Consider the following 26541-nt stretch of genomic DNA (forward strand, 5'->3'; position numbering starts at 1 on the left):
CATATGGTGACATAGCACATCAGATCATGCATTTTGTATATACAGTAACGATTCTATCTTGTAAAATTTGTATTAGGTGCTAAGTTAGATTTATGTAAAGTATCCGTCATCGGAGGTAGTAAATGTGAGTAATGACGACAGTGAATAGTGCCGCTATGGGCTGCGCTATATAATGTTTATTATACGGGTTTTATTCGGTGACAGATGCTATTTGAGTCAGTTCCAGCTAATTTTCTATGTTGTCACTAGTATAAGAAGCTCTGTGCTCGGCATGTGTGTTATTACGGTGAGATAGGGAGAAGATGGATGCTCGCTGTGATTGCTGTCGAGCCACGTGGGGAAGCTGAGTAATTGTAATATGGTCCAATTACTGCACAAACAGTCAATGTAAATGTCATGTTCTGTATGCAGTGAAACGTGGGGGAAATACAAATGAGGGGACAATGCAAATACCGTGCCAATGGTGCTATGTATACGCCTATACACGTGTCCATGATCTTCGATGACCTGGATATCTGGACATCCGGCACCGATTGGGTTGTTGAGGTCAAAGCTTTGAGTAACCATTTCAGTTCTTCAACACGAAAGATACCATGAGGCAGATTTATCACAATTGTCTAAAGAAAAAAACATATCTATTGGCCATGGCAAACAACCAAATGAATTTGCCAGGAATGTGTTGCCGTCCCGGCAAATTCTGGACCATCCTGGATCAAAAACAAGGTAGACTTTATGTTGATTTCCCTAGCCAAAAGTTGGTCTTCCTTGGTGGGTAAAGGGTGTTCCTACCATTTTTCCCGGAAAATAAACCGTAGCAGGAATTTTGGGCCTGTTTGGAGCAAGGCGTCTATATAAGCCCTATCCCGAAAATAAGCCCTTTTTGAAGTGTCCATGCAGCTAAAAAAAAAGTTAAAGAATACTGCTGGCACCCCCAAAAGAGAGAAGACAGACCCTGCAATCATCCTCACCAGTTCCCCAACAGGAAGCTGTGGAACGCAAGGACCTAAGGTGGAAAGCATCGATGACCTGTGGTGGAACACACACAGATACACACACACCAGGTGCTACTGTACTGCTCCGGGGACCTGGTACGCAGTGGAAAGCAAGGACCTGCGGTGGAACACATTGAGGGCCTGCTTTGGAATGCATTGATGTATTCCACTGCAGGTCCTCCATGCGTTCCACAGAGCTGCCGACTGGAAGCAGCACAATATCACCGTATGTTTCTGTGTGTATGATGTTCCTGCAATCTGTATGTTTGAGTGGTGGCTGGAAGCAGGGGATGACCACTATGGAGCACAGAAAGAGCTGCGAGTACCCACTAAGGATCGCAGGAGGACCTGGGAGCAATGCAGATGTCTGTTAAGTATGATTCTCCTGGGTGGTGTCTGTCTGCATTTTGCGGGGGAAAACTTACTCCCGACCTGTGTTTCCCCAGAACTAATGTGGCGCCCCTGACCTGGTCAGGCACCCATGCACCCATGCTGGGACAGTGCTTTCATGTAATTCCAAAAGCCGGAATAGGGTGTGTATGCACAGACACATAGCAACCAGGTCTCCCACACCTTAGAGGGGACCCTTGCCAGGGGGCTTTCCTCTACATCTCCCCTAGGGGTGTAGGGGAGGGGCTGGAAGCTAAGGTGGCAGCGGCTGTAAGGAAAGTAGGAGGAGCTAGCCAGTCTGAGAGCAGTGAGCAGTGGTTGCCAAGAGAAGCAGTCGAGCAGACACGGTCACGCTAGTCAGACCCTGAACGTGTAGTAGCCGTTGGCGGGGGAGAACGGTTACCAGCAAGTCGGTCAGAAAGACGCTGAGGAAGTCAGCTGGCCGAGTACGGAGACTCCTGGTGACTTGGCACGCACAGGGAACAGGTCCCTAGAGTAGACATCCATTTATTGATCTGCTAAACCTGTCGGTGAGGGGAACCACAAGTCCCACACCAACCAACTAGAGCCCGCGCCTCAGCAGCAACGAGGGGGCCCATAAGGGGGATCGAGCCTGGAGCCATCTCCCTTGGTCCACGCTGCCGGCAAACGGGCCGAAAAAGGGAGAAATGGCAGTAGCGACTTCCCTGGATGAATCCCACGGTACTTCAAGTCAGGGGTTATCCGAAACAAGAAGTGCTAGGAAGGCGAGGTAACGGTTACCCTTAGACCGGCCTGAAGGATACCTGGTTCCTCCTGGTTTATCTCAGCATGGCCTGGGTTACCTCACAGAACATCAGAAAGTGAGTAAAGAACAGTTGAAAGATATCTTGGTCTGAGACTGAGTTATTCTTGGACCTGTTGTTCCACGCACCCGAGCCCCTGGGGCCAGCCTCACTCACGGGCGGCCACACTACCAGACTGCAGACTCCATCAGCCCCAGACGCTCGTTAAACCTGCAGTGGCGGTCACCCATAACCCTGACCGCAAACCGTGAATGGCGTCCCGACTCTCATGTAAATAAACCTGACATACCTGTAGCCAGATATACCCAAGGTGAAGACCCTGTGGCGTCCCCGAAGGTGGAGTGGTGTCCCTGGGGCGACCGCCGCAGGTAGGCGACACACTAAAGCCTACCACGAAAATAAGCCCTAGTGCATTTTTGGGGGCAAAAAATTATATAAGTGTCACGGTTCTCTCTCTGTTAAAGGAGTTTAGTGACAGGTTTTGAGACACTTTCCCCTGTGAGACTCTGCTATTTAAACGGGTTTTTCTTTCCTTCCCTTTGTCAGTTGTAGGGTTAATGGCAGTATTCCTTGTCAGCAAGCAGTCCAATTACCATCTCAAGTGTTTCTGGTTTTGGACCATTTCCAGTTCCTTTATATACCATCTGCTACCAGCAGAGGGTCCTGGTTATTCTCTTAGCCATTTGGATGCTGGTCCTGGAGGTGGAAGGAGCTGCTGAAACCCTTAGTTGAAGTTGCTGGTGTGGCTGCAGTCTTGGTTCTGATTGCAGCAGTCTGTTGTGGTGTTTTCCCTGTGTTTGTCTTCCTTTCCCGGTGTGTTGATTCAGTGCAGCGGTGGGACTAGCGTCCTTCACCTGCCCACTCCCTAGCCATGGAATATTGTAGGGTCATCTCAGGGCTACAGGTTCCGGCTTGGTGACAGGTGAGGAACCTGTATAGGGGCTGGCTAGGAGTGCAGGGTACAGCGGCAGGTAGGTGAGGAGGTGCCCATCTTCCCTCTCACTAGCGCTGGGGCCCACCGTTATTAAAGTGTCCCTGGTGTACCCCTTGTTTGTCGTGGTGTAACCCCTGTCTTGTTGTATATTTGACCTCACACCAAACCTCCCCTAGTCTGTATGTGACAAGACAGTGTCTTATTTTCAGGGAAACACGGTAGGTGGGTATGAGGTGTTCATGAGCGGGTCAGGGTCGCTCGTTGGTGGGATTAGTATCCCATGCTATCAACTCTAAGGTTGGAAAGTCGGAGCCCCACTCTATATACTACTGATATAACTACCAATGGGTGTCCATGGAGATTATATGACTGTGTGCAGGATTTTTGGCACCTTTTTGCAATCAGAATCTCTCATACATCAACAACGCTGCAGCCAATCAACGAGCTCAACGGCTCCGCCTGAGCCCCCCAGACCCTTTAAGATCACTGATCATCTGCAGCACTGTTGATGTGACATCATTCCAAATAACAGACATCGGGAGAGCGGTAAAGACTTATCACTGGACCCTGGGAATGGGATTAAAGTACTGGAAACCCCCTTTAAATTCTGGCTGTTCATGGTGACACAATTGCAGGTTTTGTTCATGCACCTAGTGGTGCGTCAGTAAGGGGTTAATGAACGGCTGCGCTGACGCCTTGAAGACATGCTAATAAGACCGATATAATTGTGTTGTACGGAGAGGATCACATATTATAACGCGCTCGCTGACACTGCGCCATAAACCCCATCTCGCGTGTGGGAATAGCTGATGGCGTTCAGATTTCTAATCTACATTAGTGTGGTCAAACGGCTCCAAACAATCCCGCGCTTTAGGGAATATTGAATACATTTATTAACCAGAGCATGTCGTTTGGTGCTTGTTAATTGAATTACAACTGCACTGACAGATCCGCTGCCATCTCCGCACTCTCCACCTTCATTAGGATCGCTCCTGCTCCGAGCGGAGGCATTCAGAGGAAGGAAAATAAGAGGTTTTTGATGTTATTATACCCTCACATAATACAGACTTGAGATGTGACGGCAGGGAGTCTGAGAAATGCAACCGAACGCCGCCGCGCAAAATATCATTTCAACATAGGCCTTGATTTTTTTTATATAAGGCTCACGAGGGGCATGTGCTTCACATAGAGGACAGGCTTCTTCCCATGTCACATTATAGCGGTACTTTCATCATTGGATAAATGCAGTTAAATTGTCAGGAATGCCCTGGTTACCTACTGTTTGGTTACCCTGCCCTTATCTTTGCCCTCATCCAAGATGGTGGAGCATGCTTCCAATAAGCTCCTCTGTGATGGTGGGATATGGTGTACTGTGTATCATGTTGTGTAGGTTCATATTTTACGCTTGGTTCACTGTCCATATTTGTATTGCTTGTGTGTACATTGTATTGTCTGTAGGTAATCACCCCCTGTAGTGTTCCTGTCCCTAAGTCTGGGGGAAGAGGGCCTGGGATCCACCTAACTCTCTGCTTACCTGGGGGATTTGTCATTCTGGGTGAGACTTAAGGGGGCTTTACACGCTACGATATCGTTAATGTTTTATCGTCGGGGTCACGTTGTTAGTGACGCACATCCGGCCCTCATTAACGATATCGCAGCGTATGATATTTACCAGCGACCTCAAGCGACCTCAAAAATGGTGAACATCGTTCACCATGGAGAGGTCGTCCCAAAACCAAAAATCGGTAATGGTTGATTATCGATGTTGTTCATAGTTCCTGCGACAGCACACATCGCTGTGTGTGACACCGCAGGAGCGAGGAATGTCTCCTTACCTGCCGCCGGCCACAATGCGGAAGGAAGGAGGTGGGCGGGATGTTACGTCCCGCTCATCTTCGCTCCTCTGCTTTTATTGGCCGGCCGCTTAGTAACGTCGCGGTGACGTCGCTGTGATTCCGAACGTCCCTCCCCCTTGAGGGAGGGATTGTTCGGCAGTCACAGCGACGCCGCCAAATAAGGATTAACGTTTGGAACACCATTCTAAGTCTGAACTGGGTGCAAAAACCTAAAAAAACATCACTATGGGGAGATAAGGTATGCACACCAGTGACTATGTAAGGGGAATACATGAAATAGCAGAAACTGCTGTGTGAATACTGACATGAAAAATTCAATAGCTAAATGTAAGAATGAAAATATGAAAAATGGAACCTGCATTACTGCCATGAACATATGAATCAAGAGAAATTTAGCTACTGAATTGATCAATGCAATAGAGCCCCAACACTACGCCAAAGTATTTCTCTACGTTGGGGTCCCTAGCTTGTGTGTGTCCTCTCATGCAGTTAAAAAACTTACCGTGTATGGGAAGCTGAGACCCAGGCTATTTATGCGTATGATATGGATTGGCAATAGGTGTGGTTGGGCCGGGTTCACAAACGAAAAACTACTAACGACGCCGCCGACCAGGTGTGTGCGTGTGACGCTGCCGTAGCGATAATGTTCGCTGCGGCAGCGATCACACGAAATTGCATGCACGACGGGGGCGGATGCTTTTGCGTACGATATCGCTAGCAATTGCTAGCGATATCGTAGCGTGTAAAGCCCACTTTACAAGAGAGAAGAAGCAGGATTGAACCTCTGAGGGAAAAGCTGCGGCTCCTCAGAGAGACCTGGACATTTATGCTATTACTGGACTATATTTGTGTTTCTGGACAATTTTACCCTCTGTGTGGTGGATTATTTGATGGACATTCTGGATTGCTTTGAATAAATATGCTTTGGATTGCTCACTCATCTCTCGCTCTGTTGATTGTGCGAAATCAGAGAAGGACCCCGTCACAACTGGTGTCAGCGGTGGGATCAACAGAGCACAGCCCAATGGAGATCCACCCACAGAGTGAGTACAGAAACTGCACCACATCCAGTCTACAGGAGAGAGTCAAAGATCTGGGCCTAAGCTACCAGGGACTGAGTAAAGAAGCCTTAATTGATCAACGTGTGGGTGAGAAACAGACCCACTCCTCCCAGATGTCTGATGGACAAGCACTGGGGACGGGGATCTCTGCCCCAAAAAGCCAGTGGTTGGTGAGGTTCGAAAAAGAGATGGCGTTTCTGGGCCCAGGTGTATCTCAGACGTATAGGGAGGAGGCTGCTCGCCGAGCACAGAGGAGACAAGAAGCTATGGAGTCCGGCAGTGAGAGTAATATGTGTTGGAGTGTAAACCCAGCGATCCGGGAGCCTGTACGGATCACCCGGGCGGACTTCAAGCCATTTGATGAGGCTTCTGGAGATGTGGAAGGGTTCTTCAAGGACTTTGAGCAGCAGTGTGCGGTGATGGAGATTCCGCACTCTGGCTGGGTGCGTTTGTTTGTCTCTCGCTCTGTTGATTGTGTGATATCGGAGAAGGACCCCGTCACATGCTCCCTCGCTACCTGTTTGTCTTAAGTATCCAGCCTGGTTAAACACTCATTGCTTGAGTATTGTGTAAAGCTCCTGCTTGCAGTTCTCTTGCTGGAGCCGTCTCATTCCGGATCGTTCTTTCCTCCTAATCTGTATCCCGCACGCCTGTCAGCAACCTGTTTATCGTCTGCACCTGCCGTGGAACTACAAGTCCCAGACTGTACCGGAGTTCCCTTTTGTCAGTGTACTTGACGCTTCCAGCGTTCTCCCTGGTTCCCGCTATTGGACTCCAGCTATAACCACCAGTATCGTGACATAAATAGTTTTTGTCGTTTCAATAAACTTTGCATAAATCAGTAGTAAAAGCAAATAGAAGAAACTTAGTGATATATCTTATCAGAAAAATCTGCTTCTTTCTCCACTTTTGAGCCACTTCTTTTTCCTCTCCCCTGTCTTGAGCATTGTTCACGCTGAACAATCCAGAGCTGGATTCACAGCCACATTGTTCAGTACTATCAACACTACTGTATAATGTCCTCCTTGGGGTTGTCCAGGACTATTTTTTTTTTTTTTTACACAGTGCCCAAGAACTAAAAAGCAAGTGGTTTGTATCTCTCTTCCTTTTGTGCCTGGTGTCGAGTTGTTTCATCATTGGATAAGCATATTTTATTAGATAAATGCAGTTAAATAATCTTCGTTGTTTCAACAAACTTTGCATAAATCAGTAGTACAAACAAATAGAAGAAACTTTGTAATAAAATCTTATCAGAGAAATCTGCTTCTTTCTCCACTTTTGAGCCACTTCTTTTCTCTCCCCACTGCCTCTCGTGCATCGTTCACTTTAAACAATCCAGAGCTGGATTCATAGCTACACTGCTCAGTACCATTAACACTACGTATATTGTCCTCCTTGGGGTTGTCCAGGACAATTTCTTTCTTACAAAGTGCCTAAGAACTAAAAGGCAAGTGGTTGTTAACTATCTTCCTGTTGTGCCCAGTGCCGAGTTGTTTCATCATTGGATAAGCATATTTTTTTTAGATAAATGCAGTTAAATATTCTTTGTTGTGTCAACAAACTTTGTATAAATCAGTAGTACAAATAAATAGAAGAACGTTAGTGATATATCTTGTCAGAGATATCTGCTTCTTTCTCCACTTTTGAGCCACTTCTTTTCCTTTCCCGTCTTTGGAGCATCATTCACCCTGAACAATCCAGAGATTGTTTTTTTTTGTTTTTTTTTTACAAAATGCCTAAGAACTAAAAGGGAAGGGGTTGCTAATTACCTGTCTGTTGTACCCAACAGCGATTTGTGTTGGCACAGAACGGTCAGAAACCGCTTCTGCCAGCGATTCATCGACTTCTGCTGACGTCTTCGGTGTTTTAACAAACTTTACCTAAATCAGTCATACAAGACAATAGCAGAAACTTAATGCTATATCTTATCAGAGATATTTGCTTCTTTCTCCACTTTTGAGCCATTTCTTTTTTCTCCCCCCTGCCTCTCGAGCATCGTTCACTTTAAACAATCCAGAGCTGGATTCACAGCTACCCTGTTCAGTGCTATCAACACTACTGTATAATGTCCTCCCTGCTGCTCCTGGTTGTCCAGGACTATTTTTATAAAATGCCTAAGAACTAAAAAGCCAGTGGTGGCTAACTACCTGCCTGTTGTGCCCAGCACAGAGCGGTCACAAGCTGCGCCTGCCAGCGATTCAGCGATTTCCGCTGATGTCTTTGTTGTTTTAACAAACTTTGGATAAATCAGTAGTACAAGAAACTATATATAAGAAGACTTTGTGATATATCTAATCAGAGAAATCTGCTTCTTTCTCCACTTTGAGACACTTCTTTTCTTCTCGTTCACTCTAAAAACCTTAGAGCTGGATTCACAGCTACACTGTTCAGTGCTATCAACACTACTGTAAAATGTCCTCCTTAGGGTTGTCCAGGACTATTTTTTTTTACAAAATGCTTAAGAACTAAAAGGCAAGTGGTTGCTAACTATCTGCCTGTTGTGCCTGTCGCTGACCTCTGCCAGCTCAGAGAGTCACAGACCGCTCTTGCCAGCGATTCAGCAGCTTCTGCTGACAGAGCAGTGACTTCTCTTCCGTCATGCTTTATTGAAGGGATAAGACTGCTTGCGTTCTTGCTTGATTGACAGCTGGCTCCCTGCTGCCATACTGTGGGGAGCCAGTTGTCAATCATCATGATGTCAGTAGTCACACCCCATCGACAGAGCAGCCCGAAAGAGGAAGATCTGCTCTATTGATGTGGAGTAGCTAAATCCCTAAATCGCCGGCAGGAGTGGTCGGTGACCGATCTGAGCCAGTGCTGGTTGCCTGTTAATTTTTAGACTCATTGTACAAAAAAAGTCAACCTTTTTAGGTGTTCTATGTCAATCCAGAGCTTGATTCACAGCTACACTGCTCAGTACTGATATACAGGGGTCATATGTTAGGCATGCATTTCTTTCCTGGACATCCACAATACGAGACACTCTACCTTGTATGTGCAAGAAAAAAAGGGGAAGATATGTTACACGCCCACGAGGAGCGGCAGATCTCATCTTCTTTACTCCTGTGAGCCACCGAAGGCAAAATTGTAATGTCGGCCATCGCGCCCGGGCCTTATTTGTGGCGGTGGCTCTTAGTGAAGATATAGGAGCAAAAGAGATGAATAATACCAGTATTTCTGGAGTAAGGCCTGGTCTGGAGGAGTCCGTATAAAGAAGGGGCATTTATTCTGGGGATTGTATAAGTAGGGCACTGGTCTGGGGTCTGTATGAATTGGGAGCAAGGTCTGGGGTCTGTGTAAAGGAGGAATCTGGTGTCGGATTTGTATATATAAGGGTCCTGGGCTGAGGTTAGAATTCATGGGGGGGTCTAGTTTGGCTTTTATATATTCGGGGGGTCTAGTCTGGGGTCTGGGATTGGTATAGATGGGGGCTCTGGTCTGAGATTTATATAAATAGGGCACTGGTCTGGGGTCTGTATGAATTGGGAATAAGGTCTGGGATCTGTGTAAATGAGTAATATGGTCTCAAATTTGTATAAATATGGGCTGTGGGCTCTGTCTGATTTATTGGGGGGTCTAGACTGGCTTTTGTATAAATGAGGGTCTGGGATCTGTATAGATGGGGGCTCTGGTCTGGGATCTGTAAAGATAGGGGTTCTAGTTTGGGGTTTATATAAGTTGGAGTTTGGTCTGGGGGCTTTAAAAATGGTGATGCGGTTCAGAGACCTTTATAGATAGAGTTCTGGGGTCTAAATAATTGGTGGGAATCTGAATAAAGTGTGGTCTAGTCTGAGATGTTAAGGGGTCTGTATTATAGGGATAGAGTCTGGGGTCTGTATTGTAGGGGCTACATTCCTTTAGAGGGTCTTACCTTGGGTATATGCATATTTCAGAGTCTTATGTTGGTCTCTATACTTATTTAGGAGCTGTGTTTGTATTAGGGTCTGGTCTTTAGTTTGCATTCGTTGGGGTCTGATGAAGGAGCCATATCTATCTATTTAGTGCAGGTATTTGCGGTTAACAATCATCCTCTTTCTTTCACTATACACTCAACTTTGATGTGGTCTGAGAGATCAGAAAAATACATATAAAAGAGTTAAAACTCTCCCATTGGACTGTTTAAATGAGCTCACTGAAGGATTCTCAGTTAACTCATTTTGTAGCCAGCAATAGACAGTGCAACATTATGGTTATAGCAGATAAAAGGGGCAACATTTTTAATGAAACCCTATTGCAAGAATGATTTTTATCCCAAAAAATGCATGCATTCAAAGAGGAAAAAGAAAAACGTCATCAAAGATGGACAACTCCTTTAACTTTTTGCAAGTTGGGGGTGTGTCGTATATAAATGGGTGTGGTTTACATATTGGACTGTTTGAATGAGCTCACTGATGGATTCTCAGTTAACCTATTCTGTAACCAGCAATAGACAGTGAAACAGAAAGGTTAAATGGGGCAAAATTTATAATGAAACCCTATTGCAAGAAAGTTTTTTATCCAAGAATATATGTGTACCGCCCTGAGAGGGGCTCGGCCACTCCCTGGCCGGGCCGAGCCGCTCGAGGTCCGGGCTCGGGTTGTCGGTGGCTCGAGCGCCTCCGGACCGGGAGCCACGTCGCTCTGTTAAGGGCAGGCAGTGGGGTGGTGGTGGGGGTGTGGGACGAGGTCCGCAGCCGGGGCCCGCGTTGTCGTTGGACGGGTCGTGACGCCACCCATGGCTCGTGGTGACGGGATGCACCACCGCTGCGGCTGGAGTGAAGGGGGGCTCCCGGGATCGGTGTTGAAGGCGCAGCCTGGATGTTAGCCCCTCCGTGGGTAGGGGCGGTGTGTCCCGGGGCCCGGCGGGACGGGCGATGATGTTATCGGGGTGCAAGGTACCTTACTGCGGTGTTGTGTTGTGCCCGGATGGCACTGGTGTACTCACTATTAATTCACACTCAGAGTCACTGGTAAACCAAAGTTCGGTTATGGCCGGGTCCCGCAGCCGGCTGCTTGTGTCCCTTGTGAGGCGGATGGTGGCCCCTTTCCCTTGCACCTCTTGTTGTGGTTTTCGGCTCCCCTGCCTGGACAGTGCTAGCCCACTCCCCGGAGTTTAGCTGCCGGAAGAGCCCTCGGTTGACCGCAGGCGCTGGCCCGTCGGATGTTTGGCCCTTGGTGGTGGCTCTCACCCGGTATCGGTGGGCTGTTGCCTTCTTTCGGGACTTTGGGTGAGGATGAACCCGTGAGGTCCAGACTGTAATCAGTTAATTTGTCTACACTCAGTGGCTTCTAAGCTAGGACGGGGTCTGAGTACCCGGTTTCTGGTGCTCCGGTAAGCGGCTGACTCCCCGGTTCAGGGCCGGCGGGCTCCAACCCTGGCCCGGTCCCTACGGTTCCGCCGGTTGCTGTACCGCTACTCCTGCAGGCGGCCACCACCGTCTGCCTGCCTGACGTTACGGGGATCCCAGGCTCCAACCCGGGTCCCTGACAGCTGCTCCTCACACCTCCTGTTGCTGTCACTCTCCGACCAAAAACTGTTTGTATTTCCTCCTCAGGACAGTAGTCTCCTCGGTGGGCGTGCCTTTCCGCCTGACTCCGCCCACCTGGTGTGACCTACTGGCCCTGAGGGAGGCATCAGGTCTCCCTTTCGGGTTACGGGTGTGTCCTCACAAGGGATGGGGGTGTGTGTGTGGTGGGTGTTGTTACCTGTGACCCCTGGGGTCCAGGGCGTCACATTTGCATTCAAAGGGGGGGGGAATTCAAAGATGGACAACTCCTTTAACGCTTTGCAAGTTGGGGGGGTGTCCTATTTAAATGGGTGTGGCTTTAGGACACAAAATTTTGAATTTTTTTATGTCTTTTGTTGCTTCATCTATATCTATACAATGCAGTTTATGTCATGGTATATATACTCTAGATGTTTTTTGCTTAATTTCTCCTTTAAGAACATTTTTCAATTGATTGAGGCCCAGAAATCCCTGTCCTGTGTCTCCCGCTCCCCCGTAACGTTACTGTCACCTGCAATAGACTTGCTTCGTGTTCGGGATCGGCAGCCGCTCTGACGCTTCTACAACTCTTTGGGTGCAATAGGCAGCCGCAGAGTGACAAGGAAAGTAATGTCCTTGACGTGTTCTGTGATTTATACAGCGGCGCAGTGCAAGCGATGGCGGCACGTCACTTATTATTGGAAGACAAAATGACAGCTGTGAGAAATGCAGGGAGGAGACCCGCGGTGCGCCATCAATCTCGGGCCGTAGTTTGATGTCTGGCATTTATTTATTCTTCTGCCTCTGCCTATAGTGTAGATGACACTGCCATGTTCATTAGATGCACCTTCATTATACCCAGAGGGGATAGGATTATATTCTCCCATGTCATGCATATCGTAATATTTGCGGCATGTTCCAGTTACAGATAATGACCCTGTCAGTCTTAATATGGCTGCTGACATTTTTCATCACCACCACCAGGGGTCGCTCACATGGGCGTATTGTGGTTCCCATATTTTATGTATTTATGACCACTTTAGGGATTTATAACCTTTTTGTCACATGGAGTTTTGCACAAACTTCACCGTCTGTCATAGCGGCATTGGACTTTGTTCACATTGCAGATTCTGACACTCCGTCTCATGGTTTCTTTGGTGTCTGGGATCAACAATACAGTGTGCTGATTCATAGACAGGCTAGCAACAGTTAATCTCTGCTAGTCCCTTTAACCCTAGAATGCATATCGGCGGCCTCGCAGGCCTGCTAGGTTACTTGTTTTCTATTGTAGATTTCTATTTTTGCGCATTCTAGGGTTAATCAGATGTTGTGGGGAGACCTATCACATCGGCTCCCCTCCTATTTATGCTGGTGAAATCCTTCTACCCATGCCAGCTATAGTTCATTCTATGTTGGTCAGTGAGGTGTTTTGTCCCAGAGTCTCTGGTGAATGATGTGCTTTAGTTCTGCCTGTTCCCTGGAGCAGTTGGCTCAACAACACAGGCGGACTTGGACGCCAACCTGCTGTGTGCTAATTCATAGACAGGCTAGCAAAAGTTAATCTCTGCTAGTCCCTTTAATCAGATGTTGTGAGGAGGTCTCACATCTGCTCCCCTCCTATTTATTCTAGTGGAATCCTTCTACCCATGCCAGCTATAGTTCATTGTATGCTGCGCAGTGAGGTGTGGTGTCCCAGAGTCTCTGGTGAATTTTGTGCTTTAGTTCTGCCTGTTCCCTAGAGCAGTTGTGGAGTTTACCCCTGTTGTTTTGTATTGCATTCCTGTTCTTGTTTTCCTCCTGAATCTCTTATTGTTTTTACCTTTGTGTGTCCGTGCTATATGACAGGGTATTGATTTTTCCCTTGTCTGTCTTTATCTGTGGTTTCTATACACTCCTGTCCCGTCCCTCCTTGGAGGAGGGGGATCAGATCAGGGCTGGTCAAAAGCAAGGCCTGGAAGGAGACTCAGGCCTCTCCACCATCAGTAGTATCCCTGAGATTAGGTATAGCGTAGGGCTCCCTAGCTTGAGTGACAGCTTATGAGCCCCAGTTCCCCGCTATCCCATAGTCATTGTGACACTTTTGTCTTTATCAGTGGTTTCTTTACACTCCTATCCCGTCCCTCCTTGGGGGGAGGGGGAATCAGATCAGGGCTGGTCAAGAGCAGGGCCAGGAATGAGACAAGCCTTTCCACCATCAGTAGTACTCCTGAGATTAGGTATAGCTTGGGGGACAGCTTAGGAGCCCCAGTTCCCTGCTATACCATAGTCATCGTGACACGTTTTTGGGCAAAAAAATAATGGGTAACAAGTTTCATTAAGTAGACTAAATAAATATGTTCCAGGCTTACTAAAAAGGATCTGACATGTCAATTAAACTCCTGAAACTAGTGGCATGGGTGTGTAGATCATAGAACAACGATTAAAATGACACCGGTCTTGTAGTAATCGGATGTGCCAGCGCTGAGAAATTAAGCTTTGATGGCACATGCAAATTAGACAGGAAGTGCTCTGGGGGCGTGTCAGGTGAGTGTTCTAACATAATGCCCCTAAACACTTCCAGGCATGTAACTTCTAAACTTGATTTCTCAGCACTGGTAGGTCGGATTTCTACAAAGTAGGTATCATTTTTATTGTTTTTCAATGGCGTATAAAGGCATGACACTAATTTCAGTATTAAAATTTTCATGACAGGTTCCCTTTAAGCCAAATATCATCTATACTGGTGGCTCACTGTGGCCAATACAGCTGAAGGTCACTGTGTGTCACGCCTGGCTGTAATTAAAGCTTCTACATGGGCTGGACATAAGCTTTTCAACGACTGTGAATGACAAATCTGTCAGCTTATCAACAGTGCTGAGAATGCTTAATAACTTTTAATTACTGGGAATTTCGTTTTTTTTTTATTATTAATTACTTGTAAGATAAGTAATTGTTTCCTTGGCCATAAAACAGCGCCGCTCTTGCATATGGGTTGTATCTGGTATTGCAGCTTAGTCCCATTCACTTGAAAGCTGCAAACACAGTCACAGCCTATAGACAAGTGTGAGACTGCTGGAATATACTGTATATAGATCCTGTCCTCTAACCATGTACAGCCCCATTAAGTATAAAATCTCTCTTATGTTGCGCATGTTAATTTTTTTGTCATTTTGCCAGGAATGATCCCAGACAAAAAGTTATTTATATGATCCTCAGCAGCATTGTATAGTATAAAAAAAGAAACAAGCAATACTTCAAAATACAGCTTAAAATTTAGCAATAATGGGATAGACCTTTGTTTGTCAGTGCAGCAGAGCTGTTTGTCAGTGCAGCAGAGCTGTATTTATCAGTGCAGCAGAGCTGTGTTTGTCAGTGCAGCAGAGCTGTGATTCTCAGTGCAGCAGAGCTGTATTTGGTAGTGCAGCAGAGCTGTGTTTGGTAGTGCAGCAGAGCTGTGTTTGGCAGTGCAGCAGAACTGTGTTTGTCAGTGCTGCAAAGCGTTATTTGTCAGTGCAGCAGAGTTGTGATTCTCCGTGCAGTAGAGCTGTGTTTGTCAGTGCAGCAGAACTATGTTTGACAGTGTAGCAGAGCTGTGTTTGACAGTGTAGCAGAGCTGTGTTTGGCAGTGCAGCAGAGCTGTGTTTGGCAGTGCAGCAGAGCTGTATTTATGACTGCAGCAGAGCTGTGACTCTCAGTGCAGCAGAGCTGTGTTTGTCAGTGCAAAAGAGGTGTGTTTGTGAGTGCAGCAGAGCTGTGTTTGTCAGTGCAGCAGAGCTGTATTTATCAGTGCAGCAGAGCTGTATTTATCAGTGCAGCAGGGCTGTGTTTGTCAGTGCAGCAGAGCTGTGATTCTCAGTGCAGCAGAGCTGTATTTGGTAGTGCAGCAGAGCTGTGTTTGGTAGTGCAGCAGAGCTGTGTTTGGCAGTGCAGCAGAACTGTGTTTGTCAGTGCTGCAAAGCGTTATTTGTCAGTGCAGCAGAGTTGTGATTCTCCGTGCAGTAGAGCTGTGTTTGTCAGTGCAGCAGAACTATGTTTGACAGTGTAGCAGAGCTGTGTTTGGCAGTGCAGCAGAGCTGTGTTTGGCAGTGCAGCAGAGCTGTATTTATGACTGCAGCAGAGCTGTGATTCTCAGTGCAGCAGAGCTGTGTTTGTCAGTGCAAAAGAGGTGTGTTTGTCAGTGCAGCAGAGCTGTGTTTGTCAGTGCAGCAGAGTTGTGTTTGTCAGTGCAGCAGAGCTGTGTTTGTCAGTGCAGCGGAGCTGTGTGTCAGTGCAGCAGAGCTGTGTTTGTCAGTGCAGCAGAGCTGTGTTTGTCAGTGCAGCAGAGCTGTGTTTGTCAGTGAAGTGGAGTTGTTTGTTAACACATGGGTTTATTTGTGGGGTTTTTTTTCCATAGACCTGAGTGCAAAATTGAGATGAGGTGCTGTCAGCGGCAGCTAGCCCTTGTGTTGGCAAATTCAACTCTGCTATACCTGAATATTAAAATAGACAACTTTGCCCAATAACAGCAAATATGTTAATTAAAAAAAAATTCCTTGCTCCACTAACATGTTGATTTTCGTAATTCCTAATAAAATTGCAATTTTGGAGTTTATTTTTTGTGCACGCCCCCTGTTATTCCTACTAGAAATGTATTAAAAATATAAATTGAGGGTATGCCAATCAGGAATGACTGGTTAGTAACACGCCCCTTTGACATGTCAGAATAGTAACACCCAGTTGTCCGTTTTTAATACATTTCCAGGAGGAATAACAGAGGAGCATCATTCATAACACGAAGTTCTAAGAAAAGATGCTCCAGGATTGTTATTTCATGGGGAAATCGCAACGTATTTACTAATACAGTAAAGAGACGACGTCCTCTTTAAGCCGATCCTGATTTTGTGTAGATCTGACTGTATTTGTTTTATTTGCACATTTTATAGCGGGGCCTGAAATACAAGCCCAATATTAACTATCCAGAGAATTGCGGATTAAGGTGCCCGGGCATGTTCTACAATTATCTGCACATTTAATGCACGGATGGCGGCCACACTGGGGGATTTGTCATTTAAATATTTATAACTTGCAAAAACGAGCAAATGCAATATAAATGATAATGTTAAGAGCAAATTCCTGTTAAACACGGAACAAATCTCAAAAACGAGTAAAAAAAAACAGAATAGATTTTTATAAGTTTCCACCTTTGAAAAATTTACATCTTGTGTATAATGCTATTGTTAAATTGCTCTTAAAGAGGGGATTTTCTGGAAGTACATGGTCTGGTGGTGCTTAGCCATGGAATTTTCTGGAAGTAAATGGTCTGGTGGTGCTTAGCCATGGAATTTTCTGGAAGTAAATGGTCTGGTGGTGCTTAGCCATGGAATTTTCTGGAAGTAAATGGTCTGGTGGTGCTTAGCCATGGAACTGGAAGTAAGTGGTGTGGTGGTGTTTAGCCATGGAATTTTCTGGAAGTAAATGGTCTAGTGGTGCTTAGCCATGGAATTTTCTGGAAGTAAATGGTCTGGTGGTGCTTAGCCATGGAATTTTCTGGAAGTAAATGGTCTGGTGGTGCTTAGCAATGGAATTTTCTGGAAGTAAATGGTCTAGTGGTGCTTAGCCATGGAATTTTCTGAAAGTAAATGGTCTGGTGGTGCTTAGCCATGGAATTTTCTGGAAGTAAATGGTCTGGTGGTGCTTAGCCATGGAATTTTCTGGAAGTAAGAGGTCTGGTGGTGCTTAGCCATGGAATTTTCTGGAGTAAATGGTCTGGTGGTGCTTAGCCATGGAATTTTCTGGAAGTGAATGGTCTGGTGGTGCTTAGCCATGGAATTTACTGGAAGTAAATGGTCTGCTGGTGCTTAGCCATGGAATTGTCTGAAAGTAAATGGTCTAGTGGTGCTTAGCCATGGAATTTTCTGGAAGTAAGTGGTCTGGTGGTGCTTAGCCATGGAATTTTCTGGAAGTAAATGCCCCCCACACGGCGCTGTGCACCCCACAACACATCGCTCTGTCCCCCCCCCCCCCCACATCGCTCTGCACCACTCCACACATTGCTCTGCACCCCCCCACACATGGCGCTCTGCACCCTCCAAACATGGCACTCTGTACCTCCCGTACCACATGGTAGTTACTATCTACACACCTGCCCCAATGTAGCCCAATACTGAAATAATAAAAAAAAAGCAAGATAACACCTTTAAGTATTGGTCTGATGGGGAAAAAGTCTAGAATATAATTTAAATTTGCTATTTTATTTGCATAATATTCAACTTTATAACTATTAGTATTTCAAAATTCATTCTTACCAATATCATAGTTATAGTAATGTTTACGTTCCGCCCCAGGACAACCCAAAACCAGATAAAAACTCCATTACATAAATTCAGTCCCTTTTCAGAACTGGGATTGTTTGGGTTAATTGCGGCTGTTGCAAACCGTGAACAATGGCGTGACAGTGCACAATACGTTTTCTAGGATGTTTTACGTTATTTATCACACCCTCCTGGCTCAGGGTCTCTTTTTCTCAATCTTTCCACTTTCTCGTGTCTTTTTCAGCATTACGGAGCAGCTACTCCTGTAACACCTGCAACATGGTGCTAAATTCGGTGGAACAGTATCACGCACACCTGAAGGGAGCGCGGCACCAGAACAAGTAAGTGGCAACCTCGTGTATTCTGTAGTATCCCTTGTTTACATCAGATTTTTATGTGATATGTATTTTAAAACAATTTTTTTTGTTTTTCTTTTATATTGCTATATTTTTATTATTAAAAAAAACGTTGCGAAATTTCCATAGGCCTAATTAGTTTCCAACTTTCTGTACTTCACATGGAATTTAGCAGTAATAGACTAACTCAAATCACAAGTGTTTGTACAGAAGAGCAAATTGGGCATTCTCTAATATGGTCAATGGTCACTGTGAAGGAAGGGACAGGAAGTGAGCTGTAACATCAGATGCTGTGATTGATGGACCCTGTGTTATCTACTGTGTATAGAGGTGTTATCAGTCGTACAGGAGGAGGAGGTGAGCTGTAACATCAGCTATTGTGAATTGGGGATACTGTATAATCTACATTAGATAGAGGTGTTATCAGTCATTATACAGGAGGAGGAGGAGGTGAGCTGTGACATCACTTATTGTGAGTGGTGGACCCTGTGTTATCTACTGTGTATAGAGGTGTTATTAGAAAAAGAAGAATCCGGCACTCACAGTGAGTGCCGGATTCTTCTTTTTCTAGTATTTGGGTTTGGACCCTATCCTGGTACCGCCATAAATATTAACAGAGTGCCATACTTTCTTTTTTGATTAGAGGTGTTATTAGTCATTATAAATCAGGGGGTGGAGGTGAGCTGTGACATCATCACCTATTGTGAATGGTGGATCCTGTGTTATCTACTGTATATAAAGGTGTTAGCAGTCACTGTAAATGAGGAGAAGGTGAGCTGTGATATTACCTTTTGTGGATGGTGGATCTTGTGTTATCTATGATATATAAAGGTGTTATCAGTCATTGTCCAGAAGAGGGAAGAGGTGAGCTGTGACATCACTTATTGTGAATGGTGGATCCTGTATTATCTACTCTATATAGAGATGTTATCAGTCAGTGTACAGGAGGAGAAGGTGAGTTGTTCTATCATACCTATTGTGAATGGTTTAGCTTGTGTTATCAACTGTATACAGAAGGGTTATCAATCATTGCACAGAAGGAGGAGGAGGTGAGCTGTGATATCACCAATTGTGAATTATGGATCCTGTGTTATCTACTATATATAGAGGAGTTATCAGTCATTGTACAGGAGGAGGAGGTGAGCTGTGACATGACCTATTGTGAACGGTCAATCCTGTGTTATCTACTGTATATAGAGATGTTATCAGTCCTTGTACAGGCGAAGGTGAGTTGTGACATCACCTATTGTGAATGGTGGATTCTGTGTTATCTACTGTATATAGAGGTGTTATCAGTCATCGTACAGGAGGGAGAGGAGGTGAGCTGTGACATCACTTATTATGAATGATGGATCCTGTTTTGTATACTATATATAGAGATGTTATCCGTCATTGTACAGGAGGAGGAGGTGAGCTGTGACATCAGTTATTGTGAATGATGGATCCTGTATTATAGACTATATATAGAGATGTTATCAGTCATTGTACAGGAGGAGGAGGTGAGCTGTGACATCACTTATTGTGAATGGTAATTTGTTTGGTAAGAGACAGTAGTACATAAGTGCCTCTGGATAGATCTATGTAGCCTAATTGTGGATTTTACATTTGAGATTTCAGTTCTAAATAGAAAAGTACAATCTCATTAGTAGATGACAGCACATGGTCTTGGTTGACTATTTACAATTTTATGATAGTGGAAAGAATATAAGAACAAATTCCCTATTTTGTAATGACCCTATTGATCCATCATTTCCCCCATCATCTTGAGAACTCTCAGCCGAAGCATAACATTAAAACAAGCCATAAAGATCTACAAATCCAACATGGTATTATAAAAAATCACAATTCACATATAAAGCATACAAAGCCTAATATAGCTCATCATATAGAGTTTTATTCAAAGAGATAAAACCAATAATGGGATTTCTTATAACTTGATGTCGTCCTAAATACTAATCTACTTTTGCAAAAAGAAGCAGTAAATTCCGGAAATTATATTTGAGCAGGTGCACAATATTGGAGGATGTGAGTAATCATCTCATGAGATCACTTATGTGTTGCCCCCGCATCAGCAGCCGGGCTGCTCGGATCCGGATCCATAGTGGCTCGAGAGGGCTCCGGACCCAGGGGTCGTACGGCTCTTCAAACCAAGAGGGGTTATGTACAGGGGATGGTGTGGAAAGTTTGTGACGGCACCCGTGGTGCGTGGTAAGGTGGACTACCACCGCTGCAATTGGGAGTACCCGGTGGCGATGGCGTGGGCAGCTAGGCGTCTAACCCCTCCACGGGTAGGGGGGATGCCCCGGGACTCGGTAAAGGCAACGGGGAGGTGCCGTTGGGACGGTAAGGGTCACTTGCATACTCACTCAGTAAATATCGCTGACACCGACAACTGTAGTAAACCAAAGTTGTGGACTCCGCTGCCACTGAGAAGGAGCACGCCTGAGTCCCGTGCCCGTTGGTGTTGCCTGTTGGCCTGTGACCTTTTCCCGTGGCACCTTGTCGTCTAGTTGGTCCCTTTAGTCTGAAACTAATCGGGTCCCACTCCCCAGTATGGCTAACTGGGTGAGCTTGCTCTCAGGGTTCACGTTTGGGATTTTCTGGACCGTGTAGTGGAAAGTCCTATCCCCCTCGTTGCGCTAGTACCCCGATTTTGAAGAGGGTGGAGAACGGATCTTGAAGGCTCCGTCCTCGTCGGGTAAATTTTCAGGACACTTGAATCTACTCCCTGACCTAGGGTCCACGTATCCTGTCGTGCCCTGGCCCCTGCCCGGTGATGGCACAAGGCCGCCGGCCGCTCTCCTCGACAGTCCGTGCCCCTTGTTACGATCCCCTGCGACCGGGGTCCAGCTCCTACCAGGCCCAGACCAACGTCTGCCACCTAGTAGTTCCAAGGAGCCCAGCTCCTGACCTCTCCTCTTCAGAGTCACTGCTTAACTAACTTGTGACCTCTCCCCTTGAGAGTCACTCCTCAACTGACTGTCTCCTAACACTCCTGAGCCCCCTTTCAAACCCCCCAAGTGGGCGACCCTATTCCACTCAGACAGTCTACTGGTGTGTCTGGTGGGTGTGGTGCAGAGTGTTCCTAGGATTTTGATTAGCTTGTTCTTGGCAACACCAAAGGCCAGGGACCCGTAACCAAGGAGGAGATGGATATTGCACAGAAGGGCAGATTGCACAATAACCTGTGATGACCTGATAGGCCAGGGCGTCACACCCGAGACATTGGGGGTCATATTAATACAGTGATGACTGATGCGATCTGGATCTTGGGAGTTGGGATCTGACCGATGTGATCTGGAGCTATCCATAGAATCGTGTGGCATCTTTAGGAAAATGACGCGCCATGCCACCTCCTGTTGGTTCTGCTCAGCTTTGCCTCGAGGACACATGGTTGGCCATTGACTTTAAAGGGATGATGTTAAAGGGAATCTGTCAGTAGGGTCAACCCGCCTAAGCGTCCATATAGTCACTCAGGTCATGGGAAGCTGAAGAAATTGATATCTTGATATCTGTGATCCGATATCTCATTACAGAGAAATCCACATTTTTCTTAATATGTAAATGAGCTGTTAAGATCTACAGGCTGGACATAGATCTCTCTGAGACTCCGCTTCCAGAGATTATTATCAATAAAAGGGGGAGAGACATGTAGTGACTGACAGTCTGCTCTCCTGACCTACATGCCCATATAAAGGACTTTGAAGGGTTGATTCATATTGAAATTCATATTTTTCTTAATATGTAAAGGGGCGTTACCAGTGTGAGACATGTAATAACTGACAGTCTGCTCTCCTGATCTACATTCCCATATAGTGGACTTTGGAGGGTTGATCCTTCTGTCAGATTCCCTTTAACGGTATGTAAACTTTTGCAATCTATTTCTTGTCATCCTCAGAATACATCTGCAAAAAGTCTTAATTAAGAATCTGCCGCTTTGTGTTTACAGCTCCTATGCAGACTTATGTGTCTCCATGGTAGCAGGTGGTGAACAAATCGTTTGTAGCAGAATTCAGTCATTTCTTTTACTCCTTGTCTCCCTCTGCTCTCTTTTGTAAGTAACCTTAGAGAAAAGGTAGCAGATACAGGGGATATCATGACTCCAGGGTCAGACTACAGAATGTTTGTTTGTAGTCTGTTACCATGGAGACATTTTGACTGTTTTCAAAGTTGCTTCACCTGAATAGTTGTAAACACACCCTTGAAGGGTTACTCCCATCTACAAGATCCTATCCTAATATGTAGTAATAATAAAAATAATATTTATTAATTTATATAGCGCTTTTAATTCCAAAGCGCTTTACATACATCAGCAACACTGTCCCCATTGGGGCTCACAATCTAAATTCCCTATCAGTATGTTTTTGGAGTGTGGGAGAAATTTGGAGACTCAGAAGGAAACTCACGCAAACACGGGGAGAACATACAAATTCTATGCAGATGTTGTTTGCTTGGTGGGATTTGAACCCAGGACCCCAGCGCTGCAAGACTTCAGTGCTAACCACTGAGCCACCGTGCCGCCCAGGTGTAATAATATTAGCAAATACCTCCAATTAGAAATGTAGTATAGTTTTCCTAATTCGCTATGTTGCTTACCTCATGTTTAGGGCATTGCAGGACCTTTAGGTATCTATGGTTACAACCAAGAGCAACTAACTGTCACTATATGCGTGGTCGTAACCATGGATACCAAAGGCCCAGAAATGCAATCATGTAATTCAGTTTGTGTAAGCCAATGACACATTATAGTGCATCTTGATGACCCCTATCTAATATACTGTATAAGGCCCCCTTCACACGTCTGTGAAACACGTGCGTGTTTGTTCCGTTTCCGTATATACCGGAGACACGGACAAACATGCACCAATGTTAATCTATGATTGTGGTCACACGTCCGTTATTTCATTATGTCCGCGTGTCCGTGATCCGTATGTGTTTGCGTTTTGCACGGATGCATGTCCGTTATCTGCACGGAGCACGCACACGTGGACACAATGAAAGTCTATGGGTATGTGCAAACACGTTAGTAAACACGTATGCATCTACCTATAGTCCGTGTCCGTTTGGTGTTTTTATTTCTAGTGATGTCGGCCATTCTTTCTATTTCTGTGTATGTCGGTCAATCTCCCTGAGTCCGTCGGTCGGTCTCTCTGTCTCTCTGTCGGTCTCTCTGTCGGTCTCTCTGTCCCTCTCTCACAGTCTGTCGGTCAGTTTCCCCCCCTCTCTCATACTCACCGTTCCCCGATCCCCGATCTCCGGCGCTGCACGGCATTCACACTGCTGCGGCGGCTTTTACTATTTTGAAAAAGCCGGCCGCTCATTAAACAATCTCGTATTCCCTGCTTTCCCCGCCCACCGGCGCCTATGATTGGTTGCAGTGAGACACGCCCCCACGCTGAGTGACAGCTGTCTCACTGCACCCAATCACAGCAGCAGGTGGGCGTGTCTATACTGTGCAGTAAAATAAATAAATAAATAATTAAAAAAACCGGCGTGTGGTCCCCCCCCAATTTCAATACCAGCCAGATAAAGCCATACGGCTGAAGGCTGGTATTCTCGGGATGGGGAGCTCCATGTTATGGGGAGCCCCCCAGCCTAACAATATCAGTCAGCAGCCGCCCAGAATTGCCGCATACATTAGATGCCCTGACTCTTCCCTATTTGCCCTGGTGCTTTGGCAAATCGGGGTAATAAGGAGTTAATGGCAGCCCATAGCTGCCACTAAATCCTAGATTAATCATGTCAGGCGTCTTCCCGAGATTCCTTTCATGATTAATCTGTCAATTACAGTAAATAAACACACACTGGATCCAGTGACAGCGGGTAACCTCAGTGACAGCTCAGCTGATCGCGCGGCTGTCTTCAGTTGCTGTGTGGAGCTGACAGGAGCGGCGGTGTGTGCTGCAGCTCCTGTCACCTCCATGCAGCAGAGCTGGACGCGACGCTGGACCATCCTGGATTACGCCGGACATGGAGGGCTTTTTCGGGCTGATTAAATTGTTGAACCAGGGTATATGTTTGTGTTTTTTATTTCTAATAAAGGATTTTTTCATGTGTGTGTGTTTATTTACTGTAATTTACGGATTAATCATGGAGGGTGTCTCATAGACGCCTGACATGATTAATCTAGGACTTAGTGGCAGCTATGGGCTGCCATTAACTCCTTATTACCCCGACTTGCCAAAGCACCAGGGCAAATCGGGAAGAGCCGGGTACAGTCCCAGAACTGTCGAATCTAATGTATGCGACTATTCTGGGCGGCTGCTGACTGATATTGTTAGGGTGGGGGGCTCCCCATAACGTGGAGCTCCCCATCCTGAGAATACCAGCCTTCAGCCGTATGGCTTTATCTGGCTGGTATTGAAATTGGGGGGGGGGGACCGCTCGCCGGTTTTTTGTAATTATTTATTTATTTATTTTACTGCACAGTATAGACACGCCACCGGCTGCTGTGATTGGGTGCAGTGAGACAGCTGTCACTCAGCGTGGGGGCGTGTCTCACTGCAACCAATCATAGGCACCGGTGGGCGGGGAAAGCAGGGAATACGAGATTGTTTAATGAGCGGCCGGCTTTTTCAAAATAGTAAAAGCCGCCGCAGCAGTGTGAATGCCGTGCAGCACCGCGCCGGGGATCGGGGATCGGTGAGTATGAGAGAGGGGGGGAAACTTCAGTCACTCGGGGGATTAGCGGTCACCGGTGAATCCTTCACAGGTGACCGCTAATCAGTACTCGACACAGACAGAGCCGCGGTATGAGGATGAAGTCGGGTGAAGTTCACCCGAGTTCATTCTCATCGCTCAACTCTGTCTGCTGTCAGCCGACGTTTATAAACGACATTGTGCATCACACACGTACATTTCACACGGACATTCCACGTACACATACACGTTAATTCCACACGCACACACGGACGTTCTGCACACAAACACGGCTAGCATACGCAATTCACACAGATGCCACACGGACCATAAAAACGGACACAAAATCTGGATACGGACCCAAAAAACGGCCCGTAACACACGTGCGTGTTTTTCATGGAAGTGTGCAGGGGGCCTAAAGCAGAGTGTGTGTATGTATGTGTGTGTGTGTGTGTGTGTGTGTATGTCCGCTAAAAGAATCCACATTTGTCATTTACAATCACAAAATTTTGCACAGATGCCGCATTTGACTCAGGGAATGTCATAGACTATGTTTTGAGGGGAAAATTTAACCCCACGCTTTACAGTTATTCACCAAAAAACCAACTTACATTAAAGTGAATGGAGTTGGGAGCTACAGGTCATTAATAGGAGCTGAGATTGGTTGCCATAGGCAACGAAGGACATTCTTAGTATAAGAAGCTTCTGTGTGATGTAATTGTAATGGTAATATGATTTCTGTGGAGATATGGATAAAGAGAGAGACAGAGAGATAGAGAGACAGACAGACATATGCAGAGAGAAACAGAGTTAGAGACAGACAGAGAGAGACAGAGTGACAGCAAGAGAGACAGAGAGAGTGAGGCAGACAGCGAGAGATAGAGAGAGACAGCGAGACATACAGAAAGACAGAGAGAGGCAGACAGGGAAAGAGGCAGACAGGGAAAGAGGCAGACAGGGAAAGAGAGAGACAGAGAGATATAGATAGACATAGAGAGACAGAAAAACATAGAGAGACCGAGACACACAGTTACTATCCCTGGCAACGCCGGCTACTACAGCTAATTGGGTTAATGTATAGAGAAATCAGTTATAAGGTAATTATTCGGCCGGACTCCCCTATCTGACACCCGTGCTGCAGACATTGACTTTCTGGTGTTAATAGGCCTCTGCACAGTTGGTTTCAGCATTAATAACTCAATGTCCCAGATTTTACACAAAGGAGCGGGTCCCTCCGGTGAGTCGCTGCGCCCGTCCTCACACTTCATTTTCATTTCACAATAAAGTTAACACTTCGGCAAATCTAGGCCAATATATTCACAGGATTCATGGTGTAACCCACTGTAAATTATACTCTGGCAGCGATGCTCTTCTATGAACATTTTCCTTCAATTTCCCCTCATATTATGGAAGTCCGCAAGTGTCTGTAGGTCAGAGATGAATGAATTATCCGGAAATGTCTCTTCTTTAAGCCGTCAGTACTAGACGCTCAGGATAACTGCTGGCCAGATGCAATAATGCTATGGATGCAGTAGGTCTTCGATGACATTTTCAACGCCAAGAATAGCTGTATCTGAAGGGATATTCTTGACGTTAAACACAAGGGATCCCTTAAAAAGACCGCAGAGACGGTCTGCATTATTAGGCTCTGTTCAACCCAAAGAAATGGCCAACACGAAGTCTGATTTATCGAACAACCAATCCACGTGGCTCCCAAATTATAATGAGGTATATTGGGGTTCCATCAGGATCTTACGTCTCACCTGGTCCAGATGAGAAGGTCTTTAGCAGCAC

The 26541-nt window shown here is 46.0% G+C and overlaps 1 protein-coding gene across 1 annotated transcript in view; it reads left to right on the forward strand.

Annotated features, from left to right (window-relative positions):
- Positions 1-26541, forward strand: part of ZMAT4 (zinc finger matrin-type 4) — a 551003-nt gene that overhangs the window by 400089 nt on the left and 124373 nt on the right. The window contains exon 6 of the mRNA XM_075348396.1: positions 17997-18093. Within this exon, the coding sequence (XP_075204511.1) occupies positions 17997-18093 (97 nt within the window). The remainder of the gene's footprint in view (positions 1-17996; positions 18094-26541) is intronic.

This window comes from Anomaloglossus baeobatrachus, chromosome 5 (assembly GCF_048569485.1).
Source record: "Anomaloglossus baeobatrachus isolate aAnoBae1 chromosome 5, aAnoBae1.hap1, whole genome shotgun sequence".
Lineage (NCBI taxonomy): Eukaryota > Metazoa > Chordata > Amphibia > Anura > Aromobatidae > Anomaloglossus > Anomaloglossus baeobatrachus.